The following is a 21,131-nucleotide window of genomic DNA, read 5'->3' as shown; positions in this document are numbered from 1 at the left end:
CTTGGGTAAAAGGTCACTTGTGAATGTGAGTCTGCGCACTGTGTCATCCATAAAGAGATGTTGGCTAGCTGAAAAATGTCACCCGAACTTAAAAATGTTTTGCAGGACGTGATTAAAATTATCAGTTATGTTAAAGTACATGCCCTTAACTCTCGTCTGTGCATGCAGCGCTGTGAGGAGATGGATGCAGAGCACACACGTCTTCTCTTATACACAGATGTGAGATGGCTTTCTAAAGGTAGGTCACTGGCCAGAGTTTTTGGGTTACAAGAACTGCTCCAGAGATTTCTTTTAGAAAAACAGTCACCACCGGCACATTCAGTGATACAGAATGGGTCACAAAACTTGCTTACTTGTTTGAAATATTCAGCCTGCTCAACAAACTCAATCTGCCACTTCTGGGGGGAACAACAACTGTGTTCAAGTTGGCAGATAAAGGGGCTGCATTCAAAGTCGAACTGGAATTATGGGGCGACGAGTGAACATTGGGATTTCTAACACATTTTAAACAATAGCAGAGATTTTGAAGAGACTGAGCCAGGGCCTCCTTTCTCCCAGCTGGTGCATGATCACCTCTCTGAGCTTCTGAAGAGTTTGGGCATTACTTCCCAACCACAAAAGGCTCCTGAATTGGGAAGGAATGGATCTTTGGCCCATTTGTGAGATCACAAATGACAGTGGCCTTGAAAGTATGTTTGAGACAGCTTCAAATCTCCATATGTTCTGGATTAAAGTCACCGTGGAATATCCTGAGATTGCCACAAAAGCACTGGAAAGCCTGCTTCCATTTCCAACATCCTCTTTGCGAAGCAGGGTTTTCCACAGTGACAGCAACCAAAAGAAGATTACAGAGTAGATTGGACATAAGCAACACACTTCAGGTGTCACTGTCTCCCATCCTCCTCAGATGGGACATCTAGTTGCAGGAAAACAAGCTCAGGCCTCCCGCTGATTCTACATCATGGTGAGTTATATAATTATTTCGTTATATATTACAGTGTAATAATAATAGAAATAGAGTGCACAATAAATGTAATGTGCTTAAATCATCCTGAACCTCCCACCCCGACCCTGCTGGAAAAACTGTCTTCCACAAAACTGGTCCCTGGTACTAAAAAGGTTGGGACCACTTGTGTAGGGTAAGGCACAGTTATCTAAAACTTTAAGAGAAGGGAACTTTCCTTTTTTAAAAAAAAAAAAGAATTTTGTTTGCAACAGGTCTTGCTGTGTTGCCAATGTTGGAGTGCAGTGATGTAAGCATAGCTCACTGTAACTTCAAACTTAGAGTCAAGGGATCCTCCTTTTTCAGCCTCTCAAGTAGTTAGGACTACATGCGCTCCACTACACGTGGCTAATTTTTTTTTAGAGATGGAGTCTTGCTATGTTGCTCAGGCTGGCCTCGGACTCCTGTTCTCAAGTAATCCTCCAGCCTCAGCGCCCAGCATGCTGGGATGAGAGGTGTGAGCCACCACACCCAGCTAGAACCTTTCTGAATGTTTAGAGGAGCTGTAGTCACAAGAGGGTGGGGCATACCACCCTTGCTTTTTTTCTCTGTCTTTGTCCTCTGAGGGCTAGTTGGCCCTCAGTGGGGAAACATTTGGTTGCAAAAAGTGTCAGAACCGGGTAAATAAAGCCCCAGGTTTCTTGGCAGAGCTGAAAAGGTGAGCCTCAGGCAACCCAGAAGTACGGGGGAGATCAAGCAGAGTGTGGAACTTGGAAAAGTGATCTCATAAAACTATAAACTCCTGGAGATGAAATAAATAGAGATGACAGAGGAGAGTCAGGGAACTCTAAGATCATAGAAATTTTCCAATCTGAAAAGCAGAGAGGCAAAAGACTGGAAAAAAATGAAGAGGGCCTGAGGGTCCTGTGGGACAGTAACAAAAGATCTAACTTTCACATCAGTGGAGTTCCAGAAGGAAAGAAGAAGTGTGGTACAGAAAATTACTTAAAGAAATAACGACAGGATTACAGAGAAACTGCAACTCTCATACATTTCAAGTAGGAATGCAAAATAGTACAGCCACTGTGGAAAACAGTTGTATCTTGTAAAGCTCATCATACATTTACCATATGTCCCAGCAATTCTACTGTGGGTTTTTAACTCCACACAAAGAAAAATTTAAAGTGAAATGAAAACCTACGTTCACACAGATATCTGTACACAAATGTTTACAGTAACTCTATCGATAATTATTAAAAGCTGGAAAAACCCAGTTTTGTTCATAGATGTTTTCCTGCATGTGAAAAAATCTCTGGTGCATCATACAGTGGAATTTTACTCAGCAATAAAAAGGTATGAGCTGTTGTATAGACACAGCAACTTAGAATCTCAAAATGTTTTGTACTGTAACTTAAGTGAAAGAAGCCAATCTGAAATGGTTACTTGCTGACACCAAAAGCACAGACAACAAAAGAAGTAGAAGATAAATTGGACTTCATCCAAATTTAAAACTTTTGTGCATTAAATGACATTATCAATAGAGCACAAAGGCAACCCACTGAATGGGAGAAAAATATCTGGAAATCATATATATGATATGAGACTTGAATCTACAGTACATAAAGAACTTTTACAATTCAATAATAAAAAGATAAATAACTCAATTTTGGAAGGAGCACAGAGCCTGAATACATATCTCTCCAAAGATGATATACAAATGGACAATAAACATATAACATTAGCTATCAGGAAAATGCAAATTAAAATCACAATGAGATACCCCTTCATACTCTGTAGGATGGCTATTATTTAAAAAAATAAAATAACAAGTGTTGGCAAGGATATAGGGAAATTGGAACTCTTATTTATTGCTAATGGGAATGTAAAATACTATAGCCACTAAGAAAAACAATATGGCAATTCTCAAAAAATTAAACATAGAATTATATGATGCACCAAATCTACTTCTAGATACATACTCAAAAGAATTCAAAGCAGGGACTTGAACAGATGATGGCATACCCATGTTCACAGTAGCATTATTTACAGGAGCCAGAAGGTACAAGCAACCCACATGACAATTAACAGATGAATGGATAAAGTGCAGCACACACATGGAATGCAATATTATCAGCCTTTAAAAATGAAGGAAATTGACGCATCCTACAACATGCATGAACCTTGAGAACATTTTGTTATGTGAAATAAGCCAGTCACAAAAGGACAAATATTGTATCATTCCACTTGTATAAGGTACCTATAACAGTGAAATTCGTAGAGATAGAAAGTAGAATGGTGGTTGCCAGGGGCTGGAGGAAGGGGGCAATGAGGAGTTATTGTTTAATGGGTTATATACTGTTATTTTGTTCATATGACATTTTCAAAAAGAACAATAGTAAATAAGTGGTTACCAGGAGTCAGGAGTGGATGGTGTTTGTCCCTGAGAGAAATCACATGAGGGAATTTTTTGGATTCTGTATCCTGTATTGGATTGGTCATTACTTGAATGTATGCATGAGTTTCAAAAGATACACCCCCCAAAATGTCAATTTTACTATCTTTCAATTTTAAAAATGTAATTTAAAAAATATGTAAACATATAACAACATAATTAGCTTGTTAGGAGCTGTAGTGGTGGTCAGACAGGGGTTTGGGTTTATGCTCCTAGATCAACAGTGAGAATAATTCTTTTTTTTCGAGATGGAGTCTCGCTCTGTCGCCCAGGCTGGGGTGCAGTGGCGCATCTCGGCTCACTGCAGCCTCTGCCTCCCGGATTCAAGCGATTCACCTGCCCTCGACCTCATGAATAGCTGGGATTACAGGTGCCTGCCACCATACCTGGTTAATTTTTTGTATTTTTAGTAGAGATAGGGTTTCACCATGTTGGGCAGGCTGGTCTCGAACTCCTGACCTCAGTTGATCCACCCGCCTTGGCCTCCCAAAGTGCTGGGATTACAGGTGTGAGCCACTGTGCCCGGCTGAGAATAATTCTTATATTGCTTTATATCTTCATTAAGAAGTAAACTATGGGCCAGGTGCACCATGTCTCTAGTAAAAATACAAAAAATTAGCCGGACTTGGTGGTGCACACCTGTAGTCCCAGCTACTCGGGAGGCTGAGGCAGGAGAATCACTTGAACCTGCGAGGCAGAGGTTGCAGTGAGCCAAGATCGTGCCACTGCCCTCCAGCCTGGGCGACAGAGCAAGACTATGTCTCAAAAATAAATAAATAAATAAACTCTGTCTTGCATTTTATAGCATCTTAAAGGGCTAGTTTTAATAATTTTAAATGCTAAACTAAAACTAATTTTTTTATTAAGAGGTAATAAATGCACATAATGAAATATTTAGAAAATACTCAATCGCCTAGATAAGAATACAAAACTCATTCAAAATTCCTGTAATCATTCACCATTTTAGTACTTTTTACTACTGCTCTTTCTGTATGGACGTATTTTGTTTTTATGTAATTGCTATTATATATTGAGTTTCGTATTCTTTTCCCTTTAACACTGTATCTTGAACACTTTCCCATGTCATTAAAATCCTTGCAAAGTATTTTAATAGCTGTTTCATAACCTATTATGTAGATATATAATTATTTATTCAACTTTATTTCTTTTGTTGGGCATAATAATACATAGTAGGAAACCAGAAGTCTATCAGGATCCAACAAAGCTTTCTTTAAAAACAAAACAAAACAAAACAAAAAATGCTTCTGCTATAGCAAAGACTTACAAAACAAAAATGGTGGCTTTTACTCATTCATTTCCTCAGACATCCTTCAGTCTGTCTTCTGTCCCAGGAGTCAGCAAACCAAACCCAGCTCTCCACCTGTTTTTGTAGAGAAAGTTTAGTTAGAATACAGCTGTGCTCATTTATGTATTGTCTATGATTTCTTTTGCACCAGAACAGCAGAAGTGGAAGAATTGTGACAGAGGCCATTTGGCCTGCAAAGGCTAAAATATTTACTGCCTTACCATTTACAAAGAAAGTATGCCAACTCCTGTTTCTGATATCTCATTATTATAAATATTCTAATGAACATAAATTCAAGGCTCTCATACACACAGAATACATTCTGTGTCTATGTAGAAATGTGTCATTGTTTGTTAAAAAAATCTGAATTTAGACAAGGTACAATGGCTCATACTTGTAATCTCAGCACTTTGGGAGGCCGAGATGGGAGAATCACCTGAGCCAAGGAATTCAAGAGTAGCCTGGGCAGCAAGGTGAGACCCCATCTCTACAAAAATTTAAAAAATTAGCCAAGCATGGTGGTGCATGCCTGTGGTCCTGGCTACTTGAGAGGCTGAGATGGGAAGATTGCTTGAGGCCAGGAGGCCGAGGCTGTGATGAGGTGTGTTTGTGTCATTGCACTCCAGTCTGGGTGACAGAGCAAAATGCTGTCTCAAAAAAAAAAAAAGAAGAAAGGTGAATTTAGTGGGTATAAACATGACATCATTTTCTTCATTCTCTTTCAACTGTGCCCTGTACTACTTCCCTTCTCTGTTAGACGCATGCATACTAGACAGATCTCATAGTTCCAGTGCCTATGTTCCAGTTCAAAACTCTAATCTCATATCCAAAGATTTCCTTTGACTAATTTGGAGCCAGGCTTTGATGGCTTGTGTGTCCTGAAGTGGGGAGCGCTTATTGTAATTTCAGCCTCCCAGGTTTGATCTTAGAATACTCAGTTCTAAGTACCTGGACCCCAGTGCCTTTTCCAGGCCTAACTGCTCTGGGGTAGATGCCTAAAGAGGAGACTAAGGGGGAAAACCCAAATGCCTCTACTTCCCCACCCATATTTGTGGTCCCCATTTTGGGTGGTTTGATTTCCTTCATATAGCACATGTTCAGTCAGTTAGTCTCTCCTTCTTGCAGGTACCACCCAGTCTTTACAGATGAACTTCTTGGAGACTTTCCTCCTCACTTGGCTTCTGCTGCCTCTTGGGTTGGGTGTTGATTATGGTAGGACCTTTTTGGTGGCCTTAATTGTTGGCATCTTTCTTTAGAATATAAGGTACTGAATGCCTTTTTTCCTTTCAGATTTGAGTCTTCCTTGTGAATCTTGAAGAAACTTGTTTCAAATGCATATATAAAATTTATATCAGCTGCTGAAACCATTGCTAAGCATTTAAAAAAATTTTAAATGACAATGCATTTCTTAGCCAGACAACTGCATAGTAGATACATAGTAGGAAACCCTAAGTCTTAACTGCATAATAGATACGTAGTAGGAAACCAGAAGTCTATCAGGATCCAACAAAGCTTTCTTTAAAAAAACAAAACAAAAAATGCTTCTGCTATAGCAAAAACTTACAAAACAAAAATGGTGGCTTTTACTCATTCATTTCCTCAGACATCCTTCAGTCTGTCTTCTGTCCCAGGAGTCAGCAAACCAAACCCAGCTCTCCACCTGTTTTTGTAGAGAAAGTTTAGTTAGAATACAGCTGTGCTCATTTATGTATTGTCTATGATTTCTTTTGCACCAGAACAGCAGAAGTGGAAGAATTGTGACAGAGGCCATTTGGCCTGCAAAGCCTAAAATATTTACTGCCTTACCATTTACAAAGAATGCCAACTCCTGTTTCATACTCTTCTAGAATTCTTTCTAAAACATAGATCAGATATACCATTTATCTGCTTAGAAAAATTAAATGGCTTTTCACTGTTGACGGGGTATTTTCTAAGATCTTTACCTTTAAATTCCTTTGCAACCTAGTTTCAGATCACTCCCTCTGGTTCAAATTCAGTATTTCCTGCTGTTTTCAGTTGTGCAACTAGAAGACCAGAGTTACAAATGGCAGCTTGCAGGCTGAATTTGGCCACTGGTCTTACTTTTTTGGGCCCAAATAGTGGTGGTGGTTTGTTTTGTCTTATTGAATCAGGATTTAAAAACTGGACAGTATCACATAAAAATCCAGATTTTTAGCTGTTCTTGACAAATCAGGAGTTCTGAGGACATTGGCCCCACAGCCCTCAGTCTGTTAACCCTTAGTTGTAGCAACTCTGCCGTCTCCACCCCTAGTGGTTGCTCTCCACCTCGGCACAACCTGTATCACACACATGGTATAAGCATATGCACCTAAACCCAGTCCTCCTCACTTGTACGTGTTTCCCACTTTGGCCACTGTAGGCATTTGAGTTCGTAACCCTGGACCTAGATACAATGATACCTCATGGTCCCCTGATCCACCTTTTTTCAATTTCAATCAGTTTTTGGGGAACAGGTGGTGTTTGGTTACATGAGTAAGTTCTTTAGTGGTGATTTCTGAGATTTTGGTACACTCATCACCCGAGCAGTGTACACTGTACCCAAAATGTCGTCATTTATCCCTCACTCCCCTCCCACCCTTTCCCCTGATTCCCCAAAGTCCACTATATCATTCTTATGCCTTTGCATCCTATAGCTTAGCTCTGTCTTATGAGTGAGAACATACGATGTTTGGTTTTCCATTCCTGAGTTACTTCACTTAGAAAAATGGTCTCCAATTCCATCCAGATTGCTGTTCTTGCAGGTGTAAGGTAGTATGGCATTGTGGTTTTGATGTGCATTTCCCTGATCATTAGTGATGTTGAGCATTTTTCATGTTTGTTGGGCATTTGTGTGTCTTCTTTTGAGAATTGTCTCTCCATGTCCTTAGCCTTCTTTTTGATGGGATTGTTTGTTTTTTTCTTCCCGATTTCTTTCAGTTTCTTCTAGATTCTGGATATTAGTCCTTTGTCTGATGTATAGATTGCAAAGATTTTCTCCCACTCTTTGGGTTGTCTATTTACTCTGCTGATTGTTTCTTTTGCTGTGCAGAAGCTTTTTAGTTTAATGAAGTTCCATCTATTTATCTTTGTTTTTGTTGCATTTGCTTTTGGGTTTTTTGGACATGAAGTCGTTGCCTAAGCCAATGTCTAAAAGAGTTTTTCCGATGTTATCTTCTAGAATTTTTATAGTTTCAGGTCTTAGATTTTAAGTCCTTGATCCATCTTGAGTTGATTTTTGTATAAGGTGAGAGATGAGGATCCAGTTTCATTCTTCTACATGTGGCTTGGCAATTATCCCAGCACTATTTGTTGAATAGGGTGTCCTTTCTCCACTTTATGTTTTTGTTTGCTGTGTCAAAGATGAATTGGCTGTAAGTATTTGGTTTTATTTCTGGGTTCTCTATTCTGTCCCATTGGTCTATGTGCCTATTTTTATACCAGTACCATGCTGTTTTGGTGACTATGGCCTTATAGTATAGTTTGAAGTCAGGTAATATGATGCCTCCAGATTTGTTCTTTTTGCTTAGTCTTGCTTTGGCTATGTGGGCTCATTTTGGTTCCATATACATTTTAGGATTTTTTTTTTTTTCTAGTTCTGCGAAGAATGATGTTGGTATTTTGATAGGAGTTGCACTTAATTTGTATATTGCTTTTGACAGTATGGTCATTTTCACAGTATTGATTCTGCCCATCCATGAGCATGGGATATGTTTCCATTTGTGGATGTTGTCTATGATTTCTTTCAGCGGTATTTTGTAGTTTTCCTTGTAGAGGTCTTTTACCTCTTTGGTTAGGTATACTCCTAAGTATTTTATTTTTTGGAGCTATTGAGTTCTTGACTTGATTCTCAGTTTGGTTGCTGTTGGTGTATAGCAGACCTACTGATTCATTTACATTAATTTTGTATCTTGAAACTGCTGAATTCATTTAGAGTGGGCATCCTCCTTGTCTTGTTCCAGTTTTCAGGGTTCAAGTTTTCAACTTTTCCCCATTCAGTATTATGTTGGCTGTGGGTTTGTCATCATGGCTTTTATTACATTAAGGTGTGTCCCATCTATGCTGATTTTGCTGAGGGTTTTAATCATTAAGGGATGCTGACTTATGTTAAATGCTTTTTTCTGCATCTATTGAAATGATCATGTGATTTTTGTTTCTAATTCTGTTTATGTGGTGTATCACATTTATTAACTTGTGTATGTTAAAGTATCCCTGCATACTGATATGAAACCCAGGTCATGGTGGATTATCTTTTTGATATACTGTTGGATTTGGTTAGCTAGTATTTTGTTAAGGATTTTTGCATCTATAGGCTGGGTGCAGTGGCTCAATCCTAGCAGTGCCTGTAATCCTAGCACTCTGGGAGACCGAGGCGGGTGGATCACCTGATGTCAGGAGTTCAAGACCGCCCTGGCCAACATAGTGAAACCCCGTGTCTACTAAAAATACAAAATTAGCCAGGCGTGGTGGCACATGCCTGTAATCCCAGCTACTTGGGAGGTTGAGGCAGGAGAATCACTTGAACCCGGGAGGCAGAGGTTGCCATGATCTGAGATCACGCAGTTGCACTCCAGCCTCATTAAAAAGAGCAAAACTCTGTCTCAAAAAAAAAAAAAAAAAAAAAAAACAAGAATTTTTGCATCTATATTCGTCAGAGATATTGATCTGTAGTTTTCTTTTTTTGTTATGTTCTTTCCTGGTTTTGGTATTAGGGTGATATTGGCTTCTAGAACAATTTAGGGAAGATTCCCTATTTCTCTATCTTGTGGAATAGTGTCAGTAGGATCGGTACCAGTTCTTCTTTGAATGTCTGATATAATTCAGCTGTGAATTCATCTAGTCCTGGAATTTTTTGTTGGCAGTTTTGTTGTTGTTGTTGTTGTTGTTGTTGTTTTTAACCATTTCAACCTCACTGCTTATTATTGGTCTGTTCAGAGTTTCTATTTCTTCCTGGTTTAATCTAGGAGGGTTGTCTATTTCCAGGAATTTATCCATCTCTTCTAGGTTTTCTATGTGCATAAAAGTATCAGAGTAACCTTTAATGATCTTTTGTATTTCTGTGGTATCAGTTTTAATATCTCCCATTTCATTTCTAATTGAGCATATTTGGATTTTCTCTTTTTCTTCATTAATCTCAGTAATCATCTATCGATTTTACTTATCTTTTCAAAGAACCATTCATTTGTTTCATTTATGTTTTTTTTTTTGTTCTTGAGACAGAGTCTCGCTCTGTCGCCCAGGCTGGAGTGCAGTGGCGCAATCTTGGCTCACTGCAAGCTCCACCTCCCAGGTTCACGCCATTCTCCTGCCTCAGCCTCTCCGAGTAGCTGGGACTACAGGTGCCCGCCACCACGCCCAGCTAATTTTTTTGTATTTTTTAGTAGAGACGAGGTTTCACCGCGGTCTCGATCTCCTGACCTTGTGATCCGCCCGCCTCGGCCTCCCAAAGTGCTGGGATTACAAGCATGAGCCACCGCACCCGGCCCATTTATGTTTTGTATTGTTTTTTGTTTGTTTGTTTGTTTCCATTGCATTTAGTTCTGCTCTGATCTTGGTTATTTCTTTTCTTCTGCTGGGTTTGGTTTATTCTTGTTTCTCTAGTTCTTTGAGGTGTGACTTTAGATTGTCTGTTTTTGCTCTTTCAGATTTTTTGATGTGGCATTGAAGGCTATAAACTTTCCTCTTAGCACTCCGTTTACTGAATCCCAAAGATTTTGATAGGTTGTGTCACTATTATCGTTCAGTTCAAAGAATTTTTAAATTTCCATCTTGATTTTATTGTTAACCCTATCATCATTCAGGAGCAGGCTGTTTAATTTCTACAGTTTTGAGGATTCCTTTTGATTTCTACTTTTATTCCACTGTGGTCTGAGAGTACTTGATATAATTCCAGTTTTCTTAAATTTATTGAGACTTGTTTTATGGCCTATCCTATGGTCTGTCTTGGAGGCTGTTCCATGTGCTGATGAATGGAATGTATATTCTGCAGTTGTTGGGTAGAACGTTGTGTAAATATCTGTTAAGCTCATTTGATCTAGGGTATATTTTAAATCCATTGTTTCTTTGTTGACTTTCTGTCTTGATGACCTGTCTAGTGCTGTCAGTGGAGTTTTGAAATCTGCCACTATTATTGTGTTGCTCTCTGTCTCATTTATTAGGTCTAGTAGTAGTTGTTTTATAAATTTGGGAGCTCCAGCGTTAATGCATATATATTTAGGATTGTGATATTTTCCTGTCGGACAAGTTCTTTTGTCTTTATATAATGTCAAAATATAATGTCTTTGTCTTTTTTAACTGCTGTTGCTTTAAAGTTTGTTTTGTCTGATATAAGAATAGCTACTTCTGCTCACTTTTGGTGTCCATTTGTATGGATTAATTTTTTCCCATCTCTTTACCTTAAGTTGATTTGAGTCCTTATGTGTTAGGCGAGTCTCTTGAAGACAGCAGATACTTGGTTGGTTAATTCTTATCCATTCTGCTATCCTGTATCTTTTAAGTAGAGCATTTAGGCCACTTACATTCAACATTAGTATTGAGATGTGAGGTACTATTCTATTCATTGTGCTGTTTGTTGCCTGATACCCTTTTTAAAAATTTATTATGTCTTTGTTTTATAGGTCCTGTGAGATTTATGTTTTAAGGAGGTTCTATTTTGGTGTATGTCAAGGATTTGTTTCAAGATTTAGAGCTCCTTTTAGCAGTTCTTGTAGTGCTGGTTTGGTAGTGGCAAATTCTCTCAGCATTTGTTTGTCTGAAAAAGATTGTGTATTTCCTTCATTTATGAAGCTTAGTTTCACTGGATGCAAAATTATTGGCCAATAATTTTTTTTTTAAGGAGGCTGAAGATGGGGCTGTAATCCCTTCTAGCTTGTAGGGTTTCTGTGGAGAAATCTGCTGTTAATCTGATAGGTTTTTGTTTTTAGGTTACCTGGTGCTTTTTCCTCGCAGCTTTTAAGATCCTTTCCTTCATCTTGGCTTTGGATAACCTGATGACTACGTGTCTAGGCAATGATCTTTTTGCAATAAATTTCCCAGGTGTTCTTTGAGCTGCTATGTATTTAGATCTCTAGCCACGCTGGGAAGTTTTCCTTAATTATTCCCTCAAATATGTTTTTCAAACTTTTAGATTTCTTTTCTTCCTCAGGAACACCAATTATTCTTAGTTTTGGTCATTTAACATAATCCCAACTTCTTGGAGGCTTTGTTTATTTATTTATTTTGGTTCTCTTTTCTTTCTCTTTGTGGATTGAGTTAATTCAAAAATCTTGTCTTCGAGCTCTGAAATTCTTTATTCTGCTTGTTTGATTCTATTGCTGAGACTTTACATTGCATTTTGCATTTCTTTTAAGTGTGTCCTTCATTTCCAGAAGTTGTGATTATTTTTTATTTATGCTATCTAGTTCACTGAACATTTTTCCCTTAATATCTTGTATCACATTTTTTATTTCATTAAGTTGGACTTCACCTTTCTCTGGTGCCTCCTTGATTAGCTTAATAATCAATCTTCTGAATTCTTTTCCTGGCAATTCAGGAATTTCTTCTTGGTTTGGATCCATTGCGATCCATTGCCGATAAGCTAGTGTGATCTTTTAGGGGGATGTTTAAGAACTTTGGTTTTGTTATATTATCACAATTGTTTTTCTGGTTTCTTATTTGGGCAGACTATGTCAGAGGGAAGTTCTGAGGCTCAAGGGCTGCTATTCAGATTATTTTGTCCCACCAGGTGTTCCATTGATATAGTGCTCCCCTCTTTCCCCTAGGGATGAGGCTTCCTGAGAGCCAAACTGTAGTGATTGTTATTTCTCTTCTGGATCTGGCCACCCAACAGAGTTACCAGGCTCCAGGCTGGTACTGGGGCATGTCTTCACAGAGTACTGTGATGTGAACTGTCTTCAGGTCTCACAGCCATGGATAGCAGCACAATTTTTCAGCTGTCTCTGGGGCCTGCCGGAGCAATCCGCTTCCTTCAAAGGGTCTGTGGGTTCTCCTGATCCACCTTTGTCTCACATTACCTTATGCTGGTCCCTCTGCCTAGAAGATCCTCTTTGTCCTTCAAAATTCTTCATCCTTTAAGACTCAGCTTAGATATTACCTTTTTTCATGATGAGTAAGGCCTTCCATGTCAATTTCTTCTTCCTCTGTGCCCTTGTAGCACTTTGTTCATATAAAGTGGTATTTCTTGAGTTGTAGTGTCTAGATTGTAATCTCAAGGGCGAGGTTTGTATCTTATTCATCTTTCTGTTCCTGGTTCCATGTGTTGCTTGACAGAGTGGGGGTTAAGTAAATGTTGCTAAGTTGTATGGTATTAACATCTAAAAATTAGGAAGGTACTAAAGGATTCATTAGGCAGAAAGAAAAATTCTTATTTTTCCATCTTAAATGTATATTCTTTTAGTGTTTCACTTAGTTTCCCTTTTTCTCCCCTTAGTATACAACACGCTCATTTGTGTTTCTCAGACAACTGATACTTCATTTTCCTTATATAAAGATCACCATCTTGTAATAGCTGTGTCCAGAGTCATAAGCTAGTAAGGTGGTGGAAGTGGGGTTTGTCTGCCTTAAGTGCTCAGACATGTAGCTACTTGGCCACTCCTTACCATGTGTGCTCATGAATAAGTTACAGAGTTTTCTGAGTCTCAGTTTATAAGTGTAAATAAAGGATAATAATAGCACCTACCTCATAGGGTTCTTGGGAGAAATGAATAAGAATATCTATGTGAACACTCAGAGTTTGGCCCAAAGTAAATACCCAATAAACAGAGCTGCACCATCAATTATTATTATTATTATTATTATTATTATTATTATTATTATTATTACTACTGCTACTACTACTACTACTTTATGTTATGTAGGAGACATACAGGTAACTTTTCTTTTCTTGGTTTAGACTGTTAGGAGTCATGGAAATTAAGAGTTTTGGCCCATCTTCAAAAGCTGTCTGCCAGGCCACACTTTATATAGTCTTAGAATATTACATTTGGAAGAGATTTTGGAGGACAACTGGTCTAACAAGTGCTTATCCAAAGCAGCAGTCCTCTCTTCAGTTTTCAGTCAAAGACGATTAGTCATCTAGAGACTATCAGAACATTTATAGTAATAGAAGCTGCCACTTTAGAAGGATGTGATTGTTTAAAAATCATGTATGTGTACTTTGCTTTTTTTTTTTTTTTTTAAGTTCTGTCTTCTGTAAGATTGTAAAAATCCTTTATTCACACTGTAATCCTTTATCGGAGGACCCTGCCCCCAATATTTCATCATAAGTTCTATTTTCCGTAAGTGTTGGCAGGCTGAGAAATAAAGAGTACAAAGAGAGGAATTTTACAGCTGGGCCTCTGGGGGTGATACCACATATTGGTAGGACCGTGATGCCCACCTGAGCTGCAAAACCAGCAGGTTTTTATTGAGGACTTCAAAAGGGGAGGGGGTGTACAAACAGGGAGTAGGTCACAAAGATCACATGCTTCAAAGGGCAAAAAGAACAAAGATCACATGCTTCTGAGGCCAATAAAGATCACAAGGCAAAGGGCAAAGCAAAGATCACAAGGCAAAGGGCAAAATCAAAAACTCCTGATAAGGGTCTATGTTCAGCTGTGCACGTATTGTCTTGATAAACATCTTAAACAACATAAAACAGGTTTTGAGAGCAGAGAACCTGTCTGACCTCAAATACACCAGGGTGGGGTTTTTTCCCTAATAAGACTGAGGGTACTGCAGGAGACCAGGGTGTATTTCAGTCCTTATCTCAACCGCATAAGACAGACACTCCCAGAGCGGCCATTTATAGACCTCCCCGCAGGAATGCAATTCTTTTCCTAGGGTCTTAATATTTAAAAGAATTTAGTGATATTGTTCCTACTTGCACATCCATTTATAGGCTCTCTGCAAGAAGAAAAATATGTCTCTATTCTGCCCAACCCCACAGGCAGTCAGACCTTATGGTTGTCTTCCCTTATTCCCTAAAATCGCTGTTATTCTGTTCTTTTTGAAGGTGCACTGATTTCATATTGTTTAAGCACACGTTTTACAATCAATTTGTACAGTTAGCGCAATCATCACAGTGGTCCTGAGGTGACGTACATCCTCAGCTTACGAAGATAACAGGATTAAGAGATTAAAGTAAGACAGGCATAAGAAATTATAAGAGTATTATTTGGGAACTGATAAATGTCCATGAAATCTTCACAATGTATGTTCAGAGATTGCAGTAAAGACAGGTATAAAAAATTACAAAAGTATTAATTTTGGGAACTGATACATGTCCATATTGAAATGAAATATTCACAATTTATGTTCCTCTGCCACGGCTCCAGCCAGTCCCTCCGTTCAGGGTCCCTGACTTCCCGCAACAATCCTTAGTCCTCCAAAATATTTGGACAGACTAACCTCTGTAGTAGTGGTTCTCAGAGTGTGGTCCAGGGATCCTTTTTAACTCAGACACTTTCCCCAGGAGTCTTTCTTCTTTTATCCCCTTTGTTTTAAATCAGAGAATCTATGAAGACCCTGGTAGTGTAGACTAAGTTCTTTATGTGCATTTTTCTGTAGCAAGACTCAGTGACCTAAAAATGTTTAAGAATCACTGGCTTGGACATGCTTGTGATTACATTTTGCCCTGAAATGAATTATGACATGTGCATCTCAATGGGACCAAAAAAAAAAAAAAGGTTAAGAACCACTGATTTTTAGTTTTCTCATAATGATAAGAAAGTTATTGAATAAAAAGGTTAGGAATTACCAAAAAAGGAAAATCTGAGCGTTAAAACAGAGATAAAGACATAAAGTTCACCTGTGTCCACTGAGCCACTACCTTGACATCTTTTGTAGAAGTCTTCCCATCTAGTCTGCTTAGGGAATGGTTTCCGACATAATAAGGGATGCTAAGCAGACAGTAAAATTCAGTAAAGCAGTCTTTTTGTTTGAAAACATGTATGTTCCAGAATAAGGAATAACTGTTTTGTCTTGCAGTGGATAATCACTTTAGTTAAACATACATAGTTTTGTGACTGTTATATATTCAAATACACACATATGCACAGGCACAAATATGGTGCTTAACATAGTCCTATATCCCCTTCAAGATCAACCCTGTCCCTGTTTGTTTTTCCCTTGCTGTACCAAGTCATATAATGTGCTATTGGTAATGTAATGGATAATATGATCACCTCAAAATAGTCATCCTGCCTCCTTAAGACCACAAAATGTTATTACATGGGAAAGCACTATTGGAAGTGCAGATTAACTGAGAAGTTAGGCAGAAAACCTTGCAAGTTTGCTTTCCTGAGTTCTCTCTAGATTATTGTCACTCCAAATGAATTTTGTTTGCAAGTTTTGATAAAACTCATGCACATATATCTTTTGTTTTTGTACACAGCTATCTTGTCATTAGCCAATTAAATAATCAGAGTAATGCCTATGAGATATGTAACATTTCCATAATTTTGCATGATATCTAAAATAAAAAGTATTATAGCTATACATATATCTTAAAATTCAGTAGAGGGCACAGTACCATATATTAAAGATGCTAAAATTTGAATAAAAGTATAAACTGTGTTTTAAAACATTTTTATGGGGTTTTTAAAAACTTAAATTGATAAAATCATTGAAACCATCCTAATCATGAAAGTTGCAGGGAACATAATTGTTTTATATTTCTGAAACATATATTGTCATTTTAGCTTGCTATAGGAATGGCAATATAAAGCTGCAGAAAGTATAGTTAACAAAAATCTGAGAAGTTTAATGTATATAATATACCATTATAGATTATAACTGTTTAAAAAGATAGGTTGGAAACCTTGCTTTTACTTTATTTCTTTTCCAAATTTAAAGTAGGTATAGGTCTTTAGCAGGAGGTGTAGAATTGATTAGAGCTGTGATGGTTACTTCAGTTGATAATAGAAAGAAGGACAATTTGAGGTAGAGAATTAAGAGGGGAATTGAAGGCAGGGACACATGCTGATGCCTTTAGCCTTTTCTTTTTTATTTTTCAACATAAAATATGTAAAGTGCCTTCCCTGCCAGTGAGCTACTTGCTCCAATGTAAATTAAAGTCTGTATGGTGTATGGACTTAATAAGGTGAACTAAGCATTGCTTTTATTTTTTTTCCTCTCAGAACTTCTACTTCAGGATTGGCATAAAGTGAGAATTCCTGCAGTAATGTCCAACCTTTCTCATTTAGGATTTGGTACTGCATCATGCCCAAGTGGGTGTTGAATAAATGCTGTTGGATGATGATAAAAGGATTTTTTTTAGGAGGAATTCTCTTTTTTTTTTTTGAGGAATTCTTTTTATGCTTATGCGGGGCACATTTCTCACAGTGCTCTCGGAGTCTTTGGAAAACAGAAATCTTGTTTGAACTTCAACTGTTGTACTGCATAAATTTTGCCTGTTAAGCTACTATAATTTTATATGAATCTTCTTTTTCCCTTTTTTTTTTTTTTTTGAGATAGAGTTTCGCTCTTGTCACCCAGGCTGGAGTGCCGTGGTGCAATCTCAGCTCACTGTAACCTCCGCCTCCTGGGATCAAGCGATTCTCCTGCCTCAGCCTCCCGAGTAGCTGGGATTACTGGCATCTGCCACCACACTTGGCTAGTTTTTGTATTTTTAGTAGAGGCAGGGTTTCACCATGTTGGCCAGACAGGTCTCAAACTCCTGACCTCAGGTGATTCGCCTGCCTTGGCCTCCCAAAGTGCTGGGATTACAGGCGTGAGCCACCATGCCCAGCCATGAACTTTTAAAAATTGATTTATTTGGCACAGTGCAAAATCCTGTAAACATTTGAATGTAATATAACGGATTTTAACTGGAATATTTAGGAAGAATAAGAGTAAGTGAATTTGAATAATAAACACAAAGACTTTTCAAGGGTGTAATTTGGGTTTAGGAGTTTTATGAATAGAACTCATCCACTGTATATTTACTTAAACTGCTAAATGACAAGATAATTGTTATTGCATAGAGTGTTTGAAAAATTAGAATGTTAGCACAACATCCTGAAATTGTCTCTGTTTGAGATATGTATTGTCTGAATGCATGTAGCAAGCAGTTTTATTTTGGACTCATGAAAACATTAATTTCTAAACATTTTCTTAGTTTCCTTTAAATCAACAAACTTTATGAGAAAATATCACTGTTTTCTTGGGGGGTGGGTGTAGGGAATGATGTATTCTGCTCCAAGATATGCTTTAGGGAAATTACTTGGAAGTCGAGGATTCTCAAGTGGAAAAACTTCAACTTCAATTTGCTGTAATATGTTCTATAAATCTATTAAATCTTGACATGTGAAGACATGTAAATGTGGCATTCGAAACAAAGAGCTATAGAGGTTTTCCCCTTTCACAGTAGGGTCACTTACTAGATAATTTGCATTGGTTGAATATGTGAAAAATAGTCTGGAATAATTGTATTATCTTCTTGCTTTCTCATCATTAATGTTATGTATATTATTTTCTTTCAGTTGGATATGTCAAGTGACCAGATAGCTGCCAATCTGCAAGCAGTTATTAATGAAGTTTGTAGGCACAGACCGCTAAATTTGGGTAAGTGGTTTGCTGAGGGTAGACTTCCCTATGACCCTGTGATACTTTAAAATGTAAAATATAAAGAAAAAAGTCAAATTAACATGCAAGTATCATAGCAAAATGTAAAATATTAAATAAAAAATCAAGTTAACATGCAAGTTTTATATTTCCAGGGATTAAATAAATAAAATTTAATTATCCAAAGGATTTCTGTAGCATTAATAAGGAATGCATCCTGAAACCTCTGTAGATTCCCACATTATTACTACTAATAAATGTAGCAAAGTTTGAAAGAAAACTGTAACTAATTGCTTTAAACTTACAATGATGTTAGGGACTAAAATTATTTCTAAAATGATATTTTGAAACCAGATCATTCACTTTGTCATTGGCACTAGCAATTAGTTTTCTTAATCTTGTTTATTTATTATAGGAAAGAAAGAAGATCATTTTATTATGTCATGAGAGTCATTTATAAATGATGTGACTCATAGAGAGTCACTCACCTCAGTTGAGATGTGGAAGCTGTGTCGTAGGCTAGAACACAGGCGTCCAGTTCCTGTATCATTGCATTGTGTGCTGTTCAAATTCCTTCCTCAGACAAATTTCACTTGTGGATGCTTGAAGCCAAGCAAGGGTCCATTATACTCAATTGACTATTCATTTGTAGGTTTACCATGATAAGAATTTGTCAGGTTTAGTTTTATAACCAAGTTTATAATTAAAACACCATCTTAAGCTATTTTTCACCTTCTTTGGGAGTTAACCATACTGGTGAATAAATACCACCCTTGTTAATTTTCTTGTCCTAAATATGGCCATACTACGAAGTAACTGGATGTGGATGGATTCTTATAGTCCACAGATAACTTTGATTTCAGTACAGGATCCTCTGAGACAATAGCAGGAGTAGATGATGGACAGCGAATCCTCAAAATGTTGTTATTCTCTTTTTGCTATTTCATATGAAGCCCCTTAGCATGTTTAAATGTTGTGATTCTCTTTTTGCCATTTTATTTTAGTTTTTGAGATGGAGTCTCACTCTGTCGCCCAGGCTGGAGTGCAGTGGTTTAATGTCAGCTCACTGCAACCTCCGCCTCCCGGGTTCAAGCAATTCTCCTGCCTCAGCCTCCCAAGTAGCTGGGATTACAGGCGCCTGCCATCATGCCAGCTAATTTTTGTATTTTTAGTAGAGGTGGGGTTTCGCCATGTTGGCCAGGCTGGTCTCGAACTCCTGACCTCAGGTGATCCACCCACCTTGGCCTCCCAAAGTGCTGGGATTACAGGTGTGAGCCACGGTGTCCGGCTGTCTTTTTGCTATTTTAAATGAAGCCCTTTAATGTTGTTCTTATGAAAAGCATTTTAGTTTTTAGGGCATTTTACCAACTGTGTGGTAACACAAAGGTAGCATCTGTGCTGACTGTTTTAAATAAATATTTATAATATTTCCATCAAATGTAAATATCACCACCTGCTCCCTTCACTGTTGACTTTGCAATAAAATAAATTCTAGGTGATCATCTTCTGGAAGAGAGAAATGAATTATTAGTGAGTATGTGTAGTTTCAAGGATAAATCTCTAATATTCTGGAGTACAACTTGTTTGTCTTCTAGAAATGAAACTATCTTCCCCTTATAATTCAAAATATTAGTTCAGTAATACAGTACTTTTCATGTGAAAATATGACATGAGTTCTATAAGTTTTCCTGTTGTATATTTGTACAACAGGTCCTTGAATAACATCCTTTTGTTCAATGTTATTTCATTATAACATTGATAAGAAAAAAATAGATTCCTGGCCAGAGCCACTGTCTGTGTGGAGTTTGCATGTTCTCCTCATGTCTGCATGGGTTCTCTGGGTACTTCGGTTTCCTCCTGCATCCCAAAGATGGGCACGTTAGGTTAATTGGTATGTCTGCATGGTCCCGGTGTGAGTGAGTGTGGGGGGTGTGTACGTGTGCCCTGCAATGAGATGGTGCTTATCCGGAGATCATTACCAGCTAAGCTCTGACCTGCCAGGATAGGCTTTGGCCTCCCGCAACCCTGGACTGGAATAAGGGAGTTGGAAGATGAATTAATGAATACAAACTATTGTAAAATAAAAATGTGCAAAGTATATTATAATCATACAAATGCAGGACAATAAATGATGTGGTATGAAAGCACTCAGTGAGGCAACCATATTTGTTAGTTTGTTTTTGAACTGCGTGGTGGCAGAAGGCGCTTCTTACAGTTTTCACTTTGCAAACACTTAGTCTTTAAGTCACCACCGCTATGACTCCTGTCACTCTGATTCACCCACAGTTGGGTAAATAATTACTGCTTTTATTAATCTTAAATGTATTTATAGTTCAAATTTATTTCAGTGGTTAATATTAGAAGTGTTTGAGCTCTTTATTTAGAAGCTTGTTGATATCTTTGTGACCAGAAATATGCCTTAGAAACTTAACTCTTATTAATTAGCCTATGGTACAATTCATTTCTTTATAAGTTGTTTTGCTTAAAGTTGCAGTTTCCAAGAACCTAGTGACAATATTAAGTGAGGACTTACTGTATTTGCTTATGAGGTGGTATTGTGATATAAAATCAAAGTTGATTCTCGTTTTTGTTTCCAGGTCCCTTTGTGGTACGTGCTTTCCTTCGCAGTTCAACAAGTGAAGGTTTATTACTGAAGATTGATCCATTGTTGCCTAAAGAAGTAAAAAATGAAGAAAGTAAAAAAGAAGACGCCTAAATGTGTTGAATTGTGAAATTACTTTCAGTGATTTAAGAAGCAATGGAGAAAATGATTAAACTGCATAATTTTGTATTTGATGTCTTGTTATTGATCATACTTGAAAGTGAACTTTAACACTGAAAAATCATAGTCATTTCAAGAATAAGAAAATAAAATTTTCTCTTTGTCTGAA

The 21,131-nt window shown here is 37.7% G+C and overlaps 1 protein-coding gene across 1 annotated transcript in view; it reads left to right on the top strand.

The window, feature by feature from the left end:
* The window catches only part of MRPL1 (mitochondrial ribosomal protein L1), a 92,190-nt gene extending 71,059 nt beyond the window's left edge, over positions 1-21,131 (top strand). Inside the window, exons 8-9 of the mRNA XM_032149333.2 lie at positions 18,159-18,240; positions 20,838-21,131. Of these exons, the coding sequence (XP_032005224.1) occupies positions 18,159-18,240; positions 20,838-20,956 (201 nt within the window). The 3' untranslated portion in view covers positions 20,957-21,131. The remainder of the gene's footprint in view (positions 1-18,158; positions 18,241-20,837) is intronic.

Source organism: Hylobates moloch, unplaced genomic scaffold (genome assembly GCF_009828535.3).
Source record: "Hylobates moloch isolate HMO894 unplaced genomic scaffold, HMol_V3 SCAFFOLD_2, whole genome shotgun sequence".
NCBI lineage: Eukaryota > Metazoa > Chordata > Mammalia > Primates > Hylobatidae > Hylobates > Hylobates moloch.
This window is presented reverse-complemented; position numbering and strand designations above follow the sequence as displayed.